Raw genomic sequence first — 20,072 nt, 5'->3', positions numbered from 1 at the left:
ACATTTTATTTCGGTTGTTCCAATGTGATACATGTACCTTTTTTGAACTTATCATTTCTGGTTCAAAATGGCTCTGAGCACTATGGGACTCAACTGCTGAGGTCATTAGTCCCCTAGAACTTAGAACTAGTTAAACCTAACTAACCTAAGGACATCACAAACATCCATGCCCGAGGCAGGATTCGAACCTGCGACCGTAGCGGTCTTGCGGTTCCAGACTGCAGCGCCTTTAACCGCACGGCCACTTCGGCCGGCCTATCATTTCTGGGAACGCATGCTGTTACAGCGTGATTACCTGTAAATACCACATTAATGCAATAAATGCTGAAAATGATGTCCGTCAGCCTCAATGCATTTGGCAACATGTGTGACGACATTCCTCTCAACAGCGAGTAGTTCGCCTTCCGTAATGTTCGCACATGCATTATTGACAATGCGCTGACGCATGTTGTCAGGCGTTGTCGGTGGATCACGATAGCAAATATCCTTCAACTTTCCCCACGGAAAGAAATCCTGAGAAGTCAGATCCGGTGAACGTGCGGGCATTGGTATGGTGCTTCGACGACCAGTCCACCTGCCATGAAATATGCTATTCAATACCGCTTTAACCGCACGCGAGCTATGTGCCGGACATCCATCATATTGGAAGTACGTCGCCATTCTGTCATGCAGTGAAACATCTTGTAGTAACATCGGTAAAACATTACGTAGGAAATCAGCATACATTGCACCATTTAGATTGCCATCGATAAAATGGGGGACAATTATCCTTCCTCCCATAATGCCACACCATGCATTAACCCGCAAAGGTCGCTGATGTTCCACTTGTCGCAGCCATCGTGGATTTTCCGTTGCCCAATAGTGCATATTATGCCGGTTTACGTTACCGCTGTTGGTGAATGACGCTTCGTCGCTAAATAGAACGCGTGTAAAAAATCTGTCATCATCCCGTAATTTCTCTTGTGCCCAGTGGCAGAACTGTACACGACGTTCAAAGTCGTCGCCATGCAATTCCTGGTGCGCAGAAATATGGTACGGGTACAATCGATGTTGATGTAGCATTCTCAACATCGACGTTTTTGAGATTCCCGATTATCGCGCAATTTGTCTGCTACTGATGTGCGGATTAGCCGCGACAGCAGCTAAAACACCTACTTGGGCATCATCATTTGTTGCAGGTCGTGATTGACGTTTCACATGTGACTAAACACTTCCTGTTTCCTTAAAGAACGTAACTATCCGGCGAACGGATGATGTCGTCCAGGATACCGAGCAGCATACATAGCACACGCCCGTTGGGCATTTTGATCACAATTACCATACATCAACACGATATCGATCTTTTCCGCAATTGGTAAACGGTCCATTTTAACACGGGTAATGTATCACGAAGCAAATACCGTCCGCACTGATACCACGTACTTATACGTTTGTGACTATTACAGCACCATCTATCACAAAGCGAAAAAAGTGGTCCAACTAAAACATTCATATTTCTTTACGTACTACACGAATATGTAATAAAAAATAGGGATTCCTATTTTTAAAAAAACTGTTGATTATCCGTTTGACCTTTGGCAGCGCCATCTAGCGGGCCAACCATAGCGCCATCTGGTTTCCCCCTTCAAACTAGACAAGTTTCGTTCTTTGTAGTTTTTTCGTTTGACACTTATTTAGCGAGATATTTGACCCGGTCACGATCTATGGACCACCCTGTATTTAGAGCTAGCTGTCTGCCATTCAGTACACCAACTAGAAATTTTGTCTAAGTCATCTTGTTTCCTACTACCGTCACTCCACAAATGCCATCGTGTACATCACAGCATCATCAGCAAACAGCCGCAGACTGCTGCTCACCCTGTCGGTCAGATCATTTATGAATACATAAAACAAACAGCGGTCCTATCACCATTTCCTGGGGCACTTCTGACGATACCCTCGTCACTGATACCAAGGGCATCCCTCCTCCTTACATACACTCCTGGAAATTGAAATAAGAACACCGTGAATTCATTGTCCCAGGAAGGGGAAACTTTATTGACACATTCCTGGGGCCAGATACATCACATGATAACACTGACAGACCCACAGGCACATAGACACAGGCAACAGGGCATGCACAATGTCGGCACTAGTACAGTGTATATCCACCTTTCGCAGCAATGCAGGCTGCTATTCTCCCATGGAGACGATCGTAGAGATGCTGGATGTAGTCCTGTGGAACGGCTTGCCATGCCATTTCCACCTGGCGCCTCAGTTGGACCAGCGTTCGGGCTGGACGTGCAGACCGCGTGAGACGACGCTTCATCCAGTCCCAAACATGCTCAATGGGGGACAGATCCGGAGATCTTGCTGGCCAGGGTAGTTGACTTACACCTTCTAGAGCACGTTGGGTGGCACGGGATACATGCGGACGTGCATTGTCCTGTTGGAACAGCAAGTTCCCTTGCCGGTCTAGGAATGGTAGAACGATGGGTTCGATGACGGTTTGGATGTACCGTGCACTATTCAGTGTCCCCTCGACGATCACCAGTGGTGTACGGCCAGTGTAGGAGATCGCTCCCCACACCATGATGCCGGGTGTTGGCCCTGTGTGCCTCGGTCGTATGCAGTCCTGATTGTGGCGCTCACCTGCACGGCGCCAAACACGCATACGACCATCATTGGCACCAAGGCAGAAGCGACTCTCATCGCTGAAGACGACACGTCTCCATTCGTCCCTCCATTCACGCCTGTCGCGACACCACTGGAGGCGGGCTGCACGATGTTGGGGCGTGAGCGGAAGACGGCCTAACGGTGTGCGGGACCGTAGCCCAGCTTCATGGAGACGGTTGCGAATGGTCCTCGCCGATACCCCAGGAGCAACAGTGTCCCTAATTTGCTGGGAAGTGGCGGTGCGGTCCCCTACGGCACTGCGTAGGATCCTACGGTCTTGGCGTGCATCCGTGCGTCGCTGCGGTCCGGTCCCAGGTCGACGGGCACGTGCACCTTCCGCCGACCACTGGCGACAACATCGATGTACTGTGGAGACCTCACGCCCCACGTGTTGAGCAATTCGGCGGTACGTCCACCCGGCCTCCCGCATGCCCACTATACGCCCTCGCTCAAAGTCCGTCAACTGCACATACGGTTCACGTCCACGCTGTCGCGGCATGCTACCAGTGTTAAAGACTGCGATGGAGCTCCGTATGCCACGGCAAACTGGCTGACACTGACGGCGGCGGTGCACAAATGCTGCGCAGCTAGCGCCATTCGACGGCCAACACCGCGGTTCCTTGTGTGTCCGCTGTGCCGTGCGTGTAATCATTGCATGTACAGCCCTCTCGCAGTGTCCGGAGCAAGTATGGTGGGTCTGACACACCGGTGTCAATGTGTTCTTTTTTCCATTTCCAGGAGTGTATATTCATCAAGTGGAAGCATGTTATGGAACATTGACGCTGCCGCTACGAAGGCAAGTCAGATGGTCTTCCACTCTAAGAAGTCTTGTTGTGGTATGTAACAAAACACTTAATCTCTGCCAAGAGCCATGATCTAGAGATTGCTGTGCTCTCAGTGGGTAAAATAGGAAACAATAAGCTGGAACTATCATGATATAAGTACTTATATGTCTGATTTTCTGGAAGCTTTTGACATTCATTCTTGATATTGTTGAACAAGAGTATACGATTGGAATGCGCTAACATTGGTGTTAGATGTAAGCTTAATAAGATATCCATTGGTGCTTTGATATATGTGAATCAGCGAAACAGAAAATTTGAGTCAGAACATCAGATACATGATTCAAATTCCATTCTATCAGTTTTTCGAACTTAAAAAAATTGTTTCAGATCTTTGTTTTATGGTGTGATAAACAATTATTTCAGAGAGGAAATTTAGTGGTGGCCTATCTAAAACAGTATCTGAACAATTCTATCAAATCGAATGTGTTAGCCAGCTTGCAGGAAAACTGTAAGAAAGATGTGAGACTATTCACGTACTACTTCCAGATACCAGAATGAAATTTTCACTCTGCAGCGGAGTGTGCGCTGATATGAAACTTCCTGGCAGATTAAAACTGTGTGCCAGACCGAGACTCGAACTCGGGACCTTTTCCTTTCGCGGGCAAGTGCTCTACCAACTGAGCTACCCAAGCACGACTCACGCCCCGTCCGCACAGCTTTTTAATTCCGCCAGTACCTCGTCTCCTACCTTCCAAACTTCGCAGAAGCCCTCCTGCATACCTTGCAGAACTAGCACTCCTTATTTTCAGATAGTCCACTGCAACTATACTATCGCTTCCCGCGCCCGGGTTCCCGGGTTCGATTCCCGGCGGGGTCAGGGATTTTCTCTGCCTCGTGATGACTGGGTGTTGTGTGATGTCCTTAGGTTAGGTAAGGTTTAAGTAGTTCTAAGTTCTGGGGGACTGATGACCATAGATGTTAAGTCGCATAGTGCTCAGAGCCATTTGAACCAACTATACTACTTACAGGCTTCCCAGTAATTGCATTAAACATGCTGCTTAGCTAGCAGTCTCTATGAATGAGATCTCTTAATTGCTTTGAGACATTGGCACTGGCCCTGGAGACAGTTAACTGTAATCATAGGAGTGGAATAGATTTTCAACGTCATAATTTAGTCGCCTATGAAACGGAAGCTGCGCAATTTTATTTTATTTTATTTATTTATTTATTTGTATTATCAAAATGTGGATCGTCGTACTTAGCTCAGTTTCAGGCATCTCTGCAATTCCTTAAATATTAACGGCAGTATATTGTTAATGATGTGCTGCCAGGTTGGGACATTCTTTTGTTTCGACATGCAGAGCTTAGACAAAAATATGGAAAAACCACGAAAAATGTATGGTGGAACATATGTGCGGATGCTAGCCAAGACATAAATTTTCGCTGTTGTATTTGATCACGAGTGGCACCTTTGTAATTACCTGAATACACAGCAAGTATCAGTCGTGGTCAGAATAGACGTCTGTGTAGCTGTAACTGCATTATGTCGGAGGTATGTGAGTTCGAACGTGGCCAAATTGTTGGTACTCCGACGGAAGGTGCTTCCTAACCAAGATAACCGAAGTATCTGGTGTTTAAAGATGCAACGTATCGAACATTTATATCGCATACAGAGAAAACGGGAAAACAGCAGCCGCTAAGTCACAACGCCGACGAGTGTGCGCGTGTTGACGGTCACTGAAGAGGATTGTGATGAAAAATAAGAGGACGACAGCTAGAAACGTCACAGGAAAACACTCGTGGACCCAGTCAGTATCAAAGAAACACGAAGGGCGCTGCCTAAGCAGGTAATTGCAGGGCCAGCTGTAATTCCAAAACTGCTCATCAGTGATGCAAATGCCCGTAACAGGAAAACGTGGTGCCCAAGCCATAAAACCTGGACTATAGAGCGATGGAAGAACGTCATTTGGCTGGATGAGCCTTGTTTCACGTTGTTTCCAACTTCTGGCCGAATTTACGTTCCAAGAGTGAAATATGGCGGGTGTTTGGCGATGATTTGGACAGCCATATGGCCGTACTCCATGGCTCCCATGGTTACTCTGTAATTCGCATTACTGCTAAGACTTATGTGACCATTTTGGCTGGTCAGGTCCACACCATGGTACAATGCCTGTTCCCCATTGATTATGACGTGTTCCAAGTCAACAAGACACCTGTTCACACATCTTGCATCGTACAGGACTGGTTTTGTCAGCACGAGATTTAACTGTTGCGTTTCTCCAGCCACCACAGTTACCAGGTCTCAATATTATTGAGACTTTGTGGTCTACTTTGGAGAGAAGAGCGAGTGTTCGCTATCCACCTCTATCATAGTTACCCCAACTTGCTATTATTTTGCAAGAAAAATGGTGTAAGATTCCCTCAAAAAACCACACAAAACCTGCATTTATCCATTCCGATACGATTGGAAGCTCGTTTGGATGCCAACGAGTTTTCTACACCGTATTAGGCATGGTAATGTGTCGCCTTTTTGGTGTTTCCGTATTTTTGTCCACCCCCTTTAGGCAGCCTATATGTTGTCGCCTCCATTAGATCTTCAGTTTCTCTCGCCTCCATGAACAAAAATACAAGCACTACAATGGAAGCTGAAAGCAATTACCAATCATTTACCCAACACCATAATCTCTTGTCGAGTAGGCTGCATGCCAGTGACATGGCGGCCAGAAAACCTCACAATTTCTGCGGCTAATCTTTCCAGAGGGGACTAGTGTACCACGGTTAAAATTAATTTGTGCGTGCCAGGTTGCAGTGGTGAGGCAGTGTTGCCGGTGTGCAGCCGGCCACACTTCTCAAGGCCCTGCCTGTATCTGCAAAACAGACAACTCTGCGAGGATGTGCAACTTGAGAAAGAACTACGACTGGATGGCTGCCGGCTCCTACCACTCGACTCGCTGAAACGTCAAACGCAAGGTAATCTTCTAGATTTCCGAAAGCGTTTGACACGGAGCTCCATTTCAGGCTGTTAAGGGGAGCTAGAACGGAATTTTTTTTCACATTTTCGGGTTTTTATGCCATTATAAAATTTTCAATTATTCATATGTTATAAGTTCACATGGGAAGTATTTTTTTTTTTAAAGATAATCCACACCGGTTGAAAATGTTAAAATTTTTATGTGCATTACTTCAAGTTCTAATAAAATGGGTAGTTTTTTATATAGAAGGCTGAAATGTTGGTCATGTCCAGAAGAGGATCGGCGCCAGGTTGAGGAAGTTGAAAAAAAGTTTGAGAGACAAGAAACTTTCTGGTGGTAAAACCATAAGAGGCAGGCTGACAGACAAAATGATTGATGAAGTACAGCAGTATATTGGATGCCCATTAGAAATAATACTGAGGATTTGTTGAAAATGAAGCAGGCAGTATGGGCTACCTTCTTCCACAGATTTGACCAACTGATGAAAAACCAGTACATCACCGTTGCCTTCCTGGACCTGATTAATGGTGCAATTACTGCAATGCCCAGTACTCAAACACTTCACACAGCCATAAACATTCCATTCCAGCAGCAGTCATGGATATTATAAAACCTATTTACAGATACATGGCAAATCGTGAATTACTGAAGAAGTGTCTGCATGGTCAGAACTCAAAATCCTAATGAGTCGTTCAATAATCTTATATGGACTCGCTTACTAAAAAAATGTTTTTGTTGGAATGAAGGCACTAAAGTGGGGGGTCAGTGATGCTGTTACTGCTTTTAATGATGGCAACATTGGTAGGGTGAAATTGCTACAGCATATGGGAATTAACCCTGGACCAAACTGCATCAGAGAACTTGAACAGATGGACAAGGTTCGCATTGATAAGGCAGATTATGGAACACAGTTGGCCACTAAGGATTCCAGAAAGAAGAGAAGAAGAAAAAAATTGGAAAAATATCAAGAGGATGATATATAGTATGGTACATGGTGATTATGAGTGACTAAAAATAAAAACTTAAGCATATATTAAGTGAGTTAGAAGTCGTTTTTGAAAATTTACATTTTCTGTTGAATTTTTTCCTAAATCTCAGAAACCACTTCGAGTAGAGTATTCAAATTTTCAGGGAGTAATAATATACATATCATGAGTCTACTGAACTAAAAGAAGAACATAATGTTATGTATAATCAAAATTATTTAGGATAACGTACAAAAAACTACGCAAAATTTTAACCGTGAAATTAAAAAATTGTATTTCCGAAATCAGTGGCTGAAATGCAATTATTGTAGTTCAGTAGACTCAGAAGATACAGTTTAATGTTCTGTAAAAGTTTCATGGCAATGGCTACAGTGGTTACTGAAATACAGGGAAGCCAAGTTACTAAATTTAACATTGTCGGGATAGGGTGTGCCAACTCCCCTTAAGGAAGGTACAAGCATATGGAATAGGTTCACAGATATGTGAGTGACTCGAAGACTTCTTAAGTAATAGAATCCAGTATGTTGTCCTCGACGGCGATTGTTCATCAGAGACAAGAGTATCGTCAGGAGTGACCCAGGGAAATGTGATAGGACAGTTATTATTCTCTATATACATAAATGATTTGGCGGAGCGGGCAGGCAGGAATCTGCAGTTGCTTCGCAGGAATCTGCAGCTGCTTCCTGACGATGCTGTGGTGTACCGTGAGGCATCGAAATTGAGTTACTGTAGAAGGATACGAGATGACTTAGACAAAATTTCTAGTTGGTATAATGAATGGCAGGAATCTCTAAATACAGAAGTAAGTTAATGCCGATGAGAAGGAAAAACAAACCAGTAATGTTCGGATACAGCATTAGTAGTGTCCTGCCTGAGGCAGTAACGTCGTTTAAATATCTGAGCGTAACGTTGCAAAACGATATGAAATGGTACGAGCATGTGAGGATTGTGGGGGCGGGGAGAGGAAGGCGAATTGTCGACTTTGGGTAATTGAGAGAATTCTGGGAAATTGTACGACCTATTCTTGAGTGGGGATCCGTACCAGGTCGAATTAAAGGAAGACATCGAAGCAATTCAGAGGCGGGTTGCTAGATTTATTACTGGTAGGTTCGAGTAACACGCAACTGTTATGGACATGCTTCAGGAACACATTCAGGCGACATTCATTTCGGGGAACGCTATTGAGAAAATTAAGAGGACCGGCATTTGAAGCTGACTGCAGAACGATTCTACTGTCATCAACATACAATGCACGTGAGGACCACGAAGATAAGATACGAGAAATCAGGGCCCATACGGACGCATATAGACAGTCGTTTCTTCCTCGCTCTATTTGCGAGTGGAACAGGAAAGGAAATGACTAGTAGTGGTAAGGGGTACCCTCCGTCACGCGCCTTATGGTGGATTGCGGGGTGTCCATGTAGATCTTAATCGGTGTGTAGCAAATAACAATATACTGACTAATTTATTTAGCAACAAACCTGACATAGATAGTTATCTGTGCTGTCCACCTACCTCCAAGTTTGGCCTGGCGTTGGCGTCTACTCCACAATTCCGTTCCCCCATCTGTGAAAACAAAAGACGCATATATCAGACAAATGAGGGGTTTGAGGCAGGTGCTTCAGAGAGACTGCAGAGACACAGATAATAATGAAAGATGCACATAAATGTATAACGTGACAAAGAGTTACTCTGATTAAAGAGTGAGTCATGTTTCAGCAAGTCGAGCGTCACGAGACATCCATCACCCTGTCTTAAGCTCTCCTCGGTCTCCAAGTTTTCGGTGTGCTCTGTGTAGCCTCTTATACAGGCGTGTGTAAAAACCATAAGGACGATAAATACTACCAAGATGGGGTAATTCTGAGTGTAAGTGAATACCTTGTAAGCTAAGAACTCCAACGAGTCATCTCACATTGACTGATTGCACAAGCGCTCGTTCCAGCTCCACCTGGTTTATGAAAATTGCTATTTTCAGACGCCCAAGTGTTGTGACGCAGACGACCTGGAGAAAACTGCCCCTGCTTGACTTCAAATGGTTCAAATGGCTCTGAGCACTATGCGACTTAACTTCTGAGGTCATCAGTCGCCTAGAACTTAGAACTAATTAAACCTAACTAACCTAAGGACATCACACACATCCACGCCCGAGACAGGATTCGAACCTGCGACCGTAGCGGTCGCTCGGCTCCAGACTGTAGCGCCTAGACCCGCACGGCCACTCCGGCCGGCCCTCCTTGACTGCATTTGCTGTTAAATCATGTTCACCCTTCATCTGCCTCCACATCTACATTGTGTAAATCACTGAATTACGGTACTTCCCATTGCACCAGTCATCACGGATTTTTTCCGCATTCCATTGACGTATGGATCGCGGGAAGAATAACTGTTTAAATGCCTCCGTGCGCGCTGTAATTAATCTTATCGGAACGATCTCTACGGGAGTGATACGTAGCGTGTTGCAATAGATTCCCAGAGTCATAATTTACAGCTAGTTTTTGTAACTTTGTTAAGCAGGCTTTCTCGGAATAGTTTACGTCTATCTTCAAGATTCTGCCAGATCAGTTTCTTCAGAATCTCTGTGACACTCTCCCACTGGTCAAAAAAACCTGTGACCATTTGTGCTACCCTTCTCGGTATTCGTACGGTATTCCCTGTTAGGCCTATTTGGTTTGGACCCCACATACTTGAGCAGTATTCTATGATGGGTGTAGGAGCGATTTGTAGGCAGTCTCCTCTGTACACAGATTGCACATCGCTGGTATTCCACCGACACACGGAAGTTTGCCACCTGCTCCAACTGAGGCTATAGGATCATTCCATTTCATATCTCTACAAAGTGTTACACCCAGTTATTTGTATTAGTTAACAGATTCTAGCTGTGAGCCATTGATATTACAGTCATACGGATCTACGATTTTTCATTTCGCCATTGCCTTAAATCGATTAAGACAGATTTTGGGGTCTTCCCTTTGAAAAGAAACAATCGAGTTCCTTCCTCGTCCCTCCCAATTGTAGCTTCAGCTTCGCCTCTAATGATCTCGTAGCCGACAAGATATGTAACCATAAACTTCCTGTCTTTCTTTTTCACCCAATATTGCCCATTCAGTACAAGTGTCTCACGATGGTTAAAGGATCACAATTCATCAGCTGTGTGTTATCGGGTGGACTGTACTGGTACCCAATAAAAACGTCATTAATCAAAGCCCTTTGGTCTCCTTGAATGTGCCGAATAATTTACGTCGAAACGGTCCTACTTGAAACGAGAAAACTATTTCCTGAGGTGATTTCTGCTATGCAGTCACCGCTTACACGGCACTATCGTTTGGAGCTGTCTCCAGTGCCTGCAATGATTTGTTAAATCGAAAGAGAACAAAATGTCAAAAATGGCAATAATCCTCATAACCCTCAAATGTGGAACATTCAACAAGTCACTGCAAGAACGATTTAGAGCCAGTTAAGTCAGCCGCGCGGGATTAACCGAGCGATCTCAGGCGCTGCAGTCGTGGACTGTGCGGCTGGTCCCGGCGGAGGTTCGAGTCCTCCCTCGGGCATCGGTGTGTGTGTTTGTTCTTAGGATAAGTTAGGTTCAGTAGTGTGTAAGCTTAGGGACTGATGACCTTAGCAGTTAAGTCCCATAGGATTTCACACACATTTCCTGTAAGTCAGACCAGCAGTGCCAATAAGTAAGCCTTGCGTAATTTTTACTCTTGTAGAACAGTTTAGATGGGGAAATATTTAATTTGTGGGTGAACTGCAAATTGAACCAACTGTGGTACAAAAATCGAACTTTGCTCGTTGTCAAGTGCACCTTCACCTGCAAATTAGACCATCTGTGCCAGTAAGTGATGAATTTGTATTTTTTGTGATAGAACAATTAGAAGTGGAAATATTTAATCTCGTGGTCAATTGTGCCTTGCACCAAGTGTGGTACAAAAATCGAACTTTGCTCGTCGCCAAGCACAGCTTGACTTGTAAGTTGATCAGTAGTGCCGCATGTATTTTGACAAGTAGTAGAGACAATATGAATGTGGAAGTATTTTATTTGGGTGTCCATTGTCTCTTGCAGCAAGTGTGATACAAAGATCAAACTTTGCTCATTGCCAAATGCAGCTTAACCTCTTAGTTAAATCAGTAGCGGCCCATGCAAAATGGTTCAGATGGCTCTGAGCACTATGGGACTTAACATTTGAGGTCATCAGTCCCCTAGAACTTAGAACTACGTAAACCTAACTAACCTAAGGACATCACACACATCCATGCCCGAGGCAGGATCCGAACCTGCGACGGTAGCGGTCGGTTCATGCACTTAGATAAAAACAAAATACCGACCATTTAGATGTGGAAATATTTAATATGCGGCCGGGGGGGGGGGGGGGGGTACATTGTGTCTTGCAGTACAAAGGAACAAGATAGGATACATATGGACTGACTGTTTTATTCTAATGGCCAGTAAAATATTGGGCTATGATTGTCTTTTTAATGGTTGGCAAAATATTTGGCTGTGATTGGTACAGAGTGAATCACCTAAAACTTGCACCGCAAATATTGCAGAAATGGAAAGTGCTACTGATATGTGATATTCGCAGAGTGGATTGGTAGTCAGGGGCTCGTATTGTTAGCCAATCACCCTATTGTAATAATACTTAGAAAGATTCTTTTTGTGAAAACATACTCTTTTTTTAAAGTGAACAATGTCCATTGACATTAACGAGCTAAAAGTAGGGTAAATTAGAATGTCGGTGGTTTTTGTTGCAGGACTCTAGTGCGAGTCGTTTACGAGACATCGCATTTTGAAAATTTCTGGATACTTGTTGTGCCATTCAACCTGCATAGCTGCTAGGTACAATGTTCGCTTACAAGGTGCTTGTTGTGTTCCTGGAGTGCACTGCGACTTGCTAGTCAGTGTGTGACAGTCTGTGGTGTGCGTACTGCAAGACCTTCGGTACACACACCATCAGATTTTTTGACTTGTCGCTCTAACGAAGTAGGCGAGTGTCATAAATATGTCTCGTGGTGTTATCGTGGCGTGTTTGTCTTCTGCCGTTAGGTCAGACGATAGGAATGACAATTGCACGCTTAGAGTAGCAGATTGACGGTGACCTACTTTAAACAGATCTTGATTAATTTTCACACACCTTTATTAAAATAATAAAAATCATAGATATCCGTAACTTGATTCTGGATGCTGTTTACAATTGACAATCTGAAGTTCCTTTGGTCTTGGTACGTTAATCTTATTCTCACATATCTCTGATACTTGACAAAGTGTCTAGTCATTTATCTTCATGGCTGTGTACAGGAATATTGTAATCTTATTAGGCGCAGACTGAAACTTGACTACAGACTGGTACAGACAAATGCAGACTAATGCAGACTGACTAATCGGAGGTCTGTACACTCGTTATAATACCTCGCGCGTTCACGTATCACTGCGCGAGTGTGATCCGCGATGAGAAAAGGTTCTACGTTAGCAGCAATCTCATTGGCTGCGTTACATATTAATACGCGGATCGGCGGAAGCAGAATTTGGTCCGTCTCTAAGACAGCGCCATCTCGTAGTGCAGAGACGGACGAGCGCTGCGCCTGCTCTGTTGTGCTTAGCGGGGCGCGCTCTAGTGGGAAAGGTGTGTACGCGCTGACTACGCGGAACTATGTACACAACACAGTGCAAGCAGTAGGTCGTGAGTGGAAGACGGGATTTATCAATACATGGTCGAAATGCTCAGGGTGTATTGAGAGTGTAGGAAGAATGCAGTTCATTCTTGTACGACATATGCGGCAAGACATCCCAACAGAGTCAGACATCTCGGCAATTATTTATCATCCTCGTTAATCAGATAGGTTAAAGTGGTAGTGTAACACGTAGACAACTTAAGAGAGGGAAACCAGTGACGACAGAAGAGGGGGAAATTAATGTTCTTGCTGCTGTTTCAGTAGATCCTTACGATAGCTGCCGCGCAATTATACGAGGAAGTGGCATGAGTCAGGCAAGTGTCCTACGCATTCTCCATCGACGCAGGTTCCATCCCTACCACATCTCTCTCCATCAGGATCTGCATGGAAACCATTATGAGAATCGTGTTAACTTCTGTACAGGGGCAATAAGTCAGGGTACTCCACATGTATCATGTATCTTGTTTAGTGATGAACCCACATTTCCCAATCACGGCCAGGTAAACAGTCGAAACATGCACTATTTGCCTATTATCAGCTTACTTATTACAACTGTGAATATTTCAAAATTAATTATTTTAATCCACACAAAAAAATTCAAATGTTCAAGGTATGTATTGAGAACGAATACATCATATTTTATACACACTAGAAGGAAATCTCTTGGAAGTTCTGAACTGCATATAGTGGGTCTTTTCAAAGTGTAATGACAGTGAATTGGCTATGAACCACTTATTAATGTCAGTAAAAATTTGAATAGCTGCCCTTTCTAAATTTATATTTGATTTACTATTTATTGCACTGTTTGTATCATCTGCAAATAAGACAAATTTGGAATCTGTTACATTACAAGATGCCAAATTTTAATGAAAATTTATTATACTTTAATTTTTGACAATACTGGGTTGTAACAGCCAAGTAACTACCTACTGTGTGAATGATGGATGTATGCAAAGCAGATGTAAGTCTTAAGTCTGTAAATAGCGGAAGTTTAATTTTAAATCTTGTACATAATTTGACTGTTCTTAACTGAGGATCTTTGAAATGAATCATTTACTTTAATTTTTGACAATACTTGGTTGTAACAGCCAAGTAACTAGATACTGTGTAAATGATGGATTTAATGAAAGCAGATGTAAGTATTAAACCTATAAATATTATCAGTTTAATTTTAATTCATGTACTTAATTTTACTGTTTATGGACTGAGGCTCATTAAAATCAATGAAACTCAAGTATTTCTAATTAGATTTTTGTAATGTGTTTATCTGACATGTTCCACACCCAGGAGGATCCCCTCTTTTGTGGGTCTATGGAATGAATAATTAATCTAATCTACATGTATTATAATAAATCATGCATCTAAAATCATTAAAAAAATCACCTAAGAGCATCAGAGCACAAAGAAAATTTTTCCTTCCTCCATAAAAAAATTCAGGTCTGGGAGGGTTAATCTTACTTTAACAAGCCTCGCAGAGTCCATTTATATGACCAATACCTCCAACCTCTAGCTAGTTTCTCAACAAGCTTCCTTGTCTCCACGTAGTCTTCTATGAAAACTGTAATTACCTATCAGCTGTTACTAACGGTAGATGCCACAGCAGGGTGAAACGCATCTGCGCTTGATCACAACACTCGCCTTCGGAAGTCGGGAATTGTTAATGAAACTTCACGCCTGTGAATCGAACATAGAGTTCTTGTACATGGCGCATTGAATAAGTAATGCAACAATTTTTTCTGAAAGCAGGTTGGTTGTATTCAGGATTCCAACAGACCGTTTATTCCCCACTTTTTTGGCTAAAAAACCCTATTTTTCAATGTAATGTCCTTTCAATGAGACGGCGTTATGCCACCTTAGAGGGCCTGTATGCCCGCATGGTACCACTCTACTGGTCGACATCATAGCCAACATCTTACTGCATCAGTAACCCTACCATCATCCACGTATTGCTTCCCGCGGAGTGCATCCTTCATTGGGTGAAACAGATGGAAGTTGGAAGGTGCGAGATCCGGGCTGTAGTGTGCATGAAGAAGAACAGTCCAATGAAGTTTTGTGAGTTCCTCTCGGGTACTCAGACTTGTGCGGGGCCTTGCGTTGTCATAGAGAAGGAGAAGTTCGTTTTCACTTTTGTCGCAAAGAACACGCTGAAGTCGCTACTTCAGTTTCCTGAGAATAGCACAGTACACTTCACAGTTGGTTGTTGCACCATGAGGGAGGACAGCAATCAGAATAACCCCTTCAGAGTCCCAGAAGACCGTCACCATGACTTTCCGTCTGAGGGTGCAGCTTTGAACCTTTTTTTTTCGGAGAGAGGTGGTGTGGCGCCATTCCATGGATTGCTGATTTATTTCCAATTCTAAGTGGTGGAGTCCGCAGCTCGTGGTCGTGCGGTAGCGTTCTCGCTTCCCACGCCCGGGTTCCCGGGATCGATTCCCGGCGGGGTCAGGGATTTTCTTTGCCTCGTGATGACTGGGTGTTGTGTGATGTCCTTAGGTTAGTTAGGTTTAAGTAGGTCTAAGTCCTAGGGGACTGATGACCATAGATGTTAAGTCCCATAGTGCTCAGAGCCATTTGAACCATCTAAGTGGTGGACCCATGTTTCATCACCTGTGACGATGTTCGACAAAAATTTGTCACGATAAATCTCACAAATCGCAAAAAATTCCACACAGATGGTCTCTCGTTGCTCTTTTAGGTCTATTAGACTGCGAGGAACCCAGCAGGCATATACCTTTGAGTGCCCCAACTGGTGCAGGAGTGTGTCAGCACTACCAACAGAGATGTCCAGTTAAGCAGCGAGGTGTTTGATTGTGGTCCATCGATCAACTCGAATGAGAGTGTCCACACGCTCTAACATTGCAGGAGCCACAGCTGTATGCGGCAGCCAAAAGGTATTAAATGATGTTCAAGCACTTGTGTTACAGCAGCGGTATGAATAAAATCATAGTAATAATAACAGTAATAATCGAATTATGCGGCAACTTCACACTTCACAGTGGATTTTCTCGAACTAAGAAATTTGCTGAATTTGTGAAAAATCAAAATGGCTTCACATCCAGCCTATGATGCCTAGAAGAGTCTTTACATCCTGCTGACATGAGAACAGCATAATCTCTGCGTCAGAAGCTTGCTTCTACTTGACCATTTAATAGACTCGCATTTTTTCCACCGTGACTAATTTTGTAAGCTAAGCACATCATCCGTTACAGCACACTCCTGGGGCTGGGTAATGTGGCCACAATGGTCTGGTGGAACGAACTATCACAGGTGCAATGCGTGGGTTCAGGCATTTACTTTTAAGAGGCACAAACAGATTTATTTTGCCTCTGGTAACCGCAAGAGAAAGACGTTATAATCCAGAATCCGCATTAAACATCACGTTCCTTCATTACCAACTGGGCAGAGCCGGTTTACGTTGGGAAATGACACAGCGGAAGTCATGGTAAACAGAAATACAGTCGCCAGTAAGCTTACTTACATTAGAAAATTTTATTTTATTTGATGAACCGATAGCCATTTAAAGGGACAGGGCTCTTATTTTACTTGTACTTGATTGAACTAGAGACGTTTAAAAATTTGGTGCTGGACTGTGATTCGAATTCGTATCTCCTCTTCCAAGGATCTGAATCTCTCGGAACAGTATAGTTCAGTCATTTCGTTCCTTTTCCCAAGACTGCAATCTTCTCTAGGTCTCCTCCAAAGGTAAGCATGTGGGTCTGAAACCTGATCCAGTACAAAAATATTCATAATTTCATTTCTAGCTTTATCAAGTGCACACCCACCTGCTAGTGAAAATTAACGCGCAATTTCAATGTCTGTTCATGTGTTGCCAACAATCGCAACAGGTGTCGTTATTTCTGGTCAAACACGCACACATCTTACTGTTCATGAGTAAGCAACTGATACTTAAGCTATATTCGTGGATGCACGGTAGGTGTGCAGTTCGATTGTCGCTTAGGCACAAAAGTTTGTATCCTTATTTTAGATTCAGACACCTAGCGGCTCGTAAGAAAAACCGATACGTAACATTTGATTTTTCTTAGTTAACAATCGGATTACGTGTTGGGTTCGTATCTCCGTCACAGAACTTCACATCATGCACCTCATCTTTAAATGCATGCACACTTTGTCACTTCAGAATGGAGGTATATCAGACATCTTTCGTGGTTAGATAACAGGGACGAAAGGGTCTTGATAGGAGTCACGGCTTATTACAAAAATTGTCGTCTTTTATTTTCAAGTTTAGATTTGGTTACTGGTATTGGCAAAAATTTCGGTAATTCATGACTCTTCATGGCTAATCATCAATATGATGTGATTAGATTAGATTACATTAGATTAACTCTTGTTCCATAGATCATGAAAACGACATTTCGTAATGATGTGGAACGTGTCATTTTAATGAAAGATTTCTGTAAATACCATGATTCAATTTCTTTACAACAATTTTTTACACTCTCTCTCATTGCTTTTATTTCTCTCTCTCTCTCTCTCTCTCTCTCTCACACACACACACACACACACACACACACACACACACACACACACACACACACACACACAACCTTTTTTATTTTTATTTGTATGTTGTGCTCGACTATCGGCGAGGCACGAAAACGCCTGTGAATGACTTTCTTAGTTTTGAGTACACTTACGAAAGAAATATAAAAACAACAATGAGAGTTACTGATTTATGATGCTCAGTTTGCAGTCAGTTCTGAGTATTATTAGTAGCTACGCTCCAGTCCCTAAACCTAGTTACAGAAAGCGAATCAGACGCATTACGTATTCCAGGCCGTAGCAGCCGCGACTTGGAGACACCACCTATGGTCACTTCCCAGACCGCTGTAGGATCACATCGGTTCGTCTTCTTCCTGCTGGTACTGTAACTGAGATTTGGCAACAAGGCAACGTATGTTTGGCAACTCTGTGATCGACGAGTTACTTCCTGGTGTGCACGGAATTAAGCCTCAAAGTTCACTTGATTTTACCTGTCATTTCCATTGAATAATCTGAGTTATTATCGCTTGAAGGGTAACAAAAGATTGAAAATTTACGGTTTTCAGCCCAGGAAAGTCGTTGCAGGTGGAAATCGCAACTAATCTCGACCTTTAAATAGCGGTTTACGAGTTCTAGTTACTATTGCCCTCGTAATAGGAAGCTGAGACTCGTACCTCCTCGCCAGCTCTGTGGTAACGTGCTGACCTGTGAAACAGCGTCTGTTACGGTTCGCAGTTCCAGTCTCACTGACTGTAACGTTTTTATCCCTTCTGTGAAAGAGCTACAAGCAGTCAGATCAAACATCAATAAGGAAATCGCAAGAAAATGCTTTCAGCTCATAGTGCAATGTTGAAAAACTTACAATGCTGCACAACAGGTAACGCCTCTTTCCGCAGCTGACAAGCGAATTTTGGGTTTCTAGGAATACGTAACTATATTTATGAAATGCCACATTTGCATACCTCTTGAGTATGACACAGCATACCAATTAAACACAGACCCAATCAAAATCTAAGTGAGTAGTATTTTACTAATTCGTGTCGATAGAGGCATGCTTGTGTACAGATACTTTCCTCGTAAGGTTATCATGGTTAGTTTTATTTCATTTCTTATAATACAGTGCACAATTTTCGTAAGGTTTCCTTTAGTGTTGTTAAAACAATAGTAAACATGAGAGAGAAATTAATCATCAACGATATATGCGAATTCTCTGATGTTACCTATGACAGTCTGACAATGCACATGCAGTTTATTGATTACATGCATATAGAAAACTTGTTCTGAGTTAAAGCTGTCAAACAAAGTTTGAAGAAGAATAAAATATCACTACCACACGACGGCTAATGTAGAAAATACTTTTCTGACATATTATGGCACGATGCGCTCTCCCTGCACATCTTCGAGATGCATCTGCTGCCTGCTGTCTATTAAACCTGAATAGAACAAAATGTCACAGTAGTTAGTCCTTTTTCCACATGCGACTACTTTGGGTTGAGAAGTGAAGGGAATTATGTTCAAAGTTCCATTAGCTTGATAACTTCAGCAGAGAGCAGAATTGCGTTTTAAAAAATGTAGCACTGAAAGTATTCGAACTCGCGACATCTTATCTATGCTACAAGCTGACACGTAGCTACAACAGCTCCAGAGCTCGGCAACTATTCCTCCAGAACTTTTGGATTCCACAGCACTGTGAGATTATGCATATGGCCAGGTCTTGACTTCTGAGAGACAAACAGTTACAGCTTTTCTTTTGGACTGAACGACGTTTTCTAGCAAAAGATAGCGCAATAGAATAGCTCAAGTGGAAAGGAACACTTCCTATTTAAACTTCTGTATCCTACACTGTTGGCAGTTGTGTGTAGGTGGCAGTTACGTGATTTTATTTCTGTGATTACAAAATAGTCGAATGTATGCACTGGGTAGCCGAGGCAGCTAGTTCATGGTGATTCGGTCAACCAAGTAAATGAATTTACTGAACATGCTGCAAATTACTACATGGAGCCTGTGTGTCAGACTTCTCATCCAGTGTGGCGCAACTGCGTTACGATAGAAAAATGACTCGTAGAGAAGAGGATTCCGTGGTTTGTTGGACGGATGGTAGGTTGTTATACCTATGGTCTGGGTGCGATTCCCACTTCTGTCAATGATTTTAGATACGGAGAGACAGATTCCATTCTCTCCTGGCTACACCAAGTGAAGGAGATATAATGACTGCGTGGTCTGAAAATTCACATTAAAGACGATATTCCTTCTTCACCAAGTAGACGGTAGGTTGAACCACAATAAAGTCTGGAGTGGCGACATGTAGAAACTCTATTACTAGTAACCTTTCTTATACTAGTTATTTATTTCAAGTGACGACACAAACGCTATGTATGGTCACAGGACACTTATTCCCTCTTTTATTTGAGCTTCTGTATGTCGATAAAATTGGTTCTGAACTGGGAATGCAACTCAGACCGCCCTTAACGCGGAATTTGATCCCTTCGTGGCAATACAGC

At 43.1% G+C, this 20,072-nt stretch overlaps 1 protein-coding gene across 1 annotated transcript in view; it reads right to left on the bottom strand.

Annotated features, from left to right (window-relative positions):
- Positions 1–20,072, bottom strand: part of LOC126471577 (solute carrier family 28 member 3-like) — a 354,279-nt gene that overhangs the window by 253,344 nt on the left and 80,863 nt on the right. The window contains exon 2 of the mRNA XM_050099807.1: positions 8,914–8,964. Coding sequence (XP_049955764.1) covers positions 8,914–8,964 — 51 coding nt within the window. The remainder of the gene's footprint in view (positions 1–8,913; positions 8,965–20,072) is intronic.

The sequence above is a fragment of the Schistocerca serialis genome, chromosome 3 (assembly GCF_023864345.2).
Source record: "Schistocerca serialis cubense isolate TAMUIC-IGC-003099 chromosome 3, iqSchSeri2.2, whole genome shotgun sequence".
NCBI lineage: Eukaryota > Metazoa > Arthropoda > Insecta > Orthoptera > Acrididae > Schistocerca > Schistocerca serialis.
The sequence above is the reverse complement of the archived record's forward strand: the minus strand, read 5'-3'. Positions and strand labels throughout refer to the sequence as shown.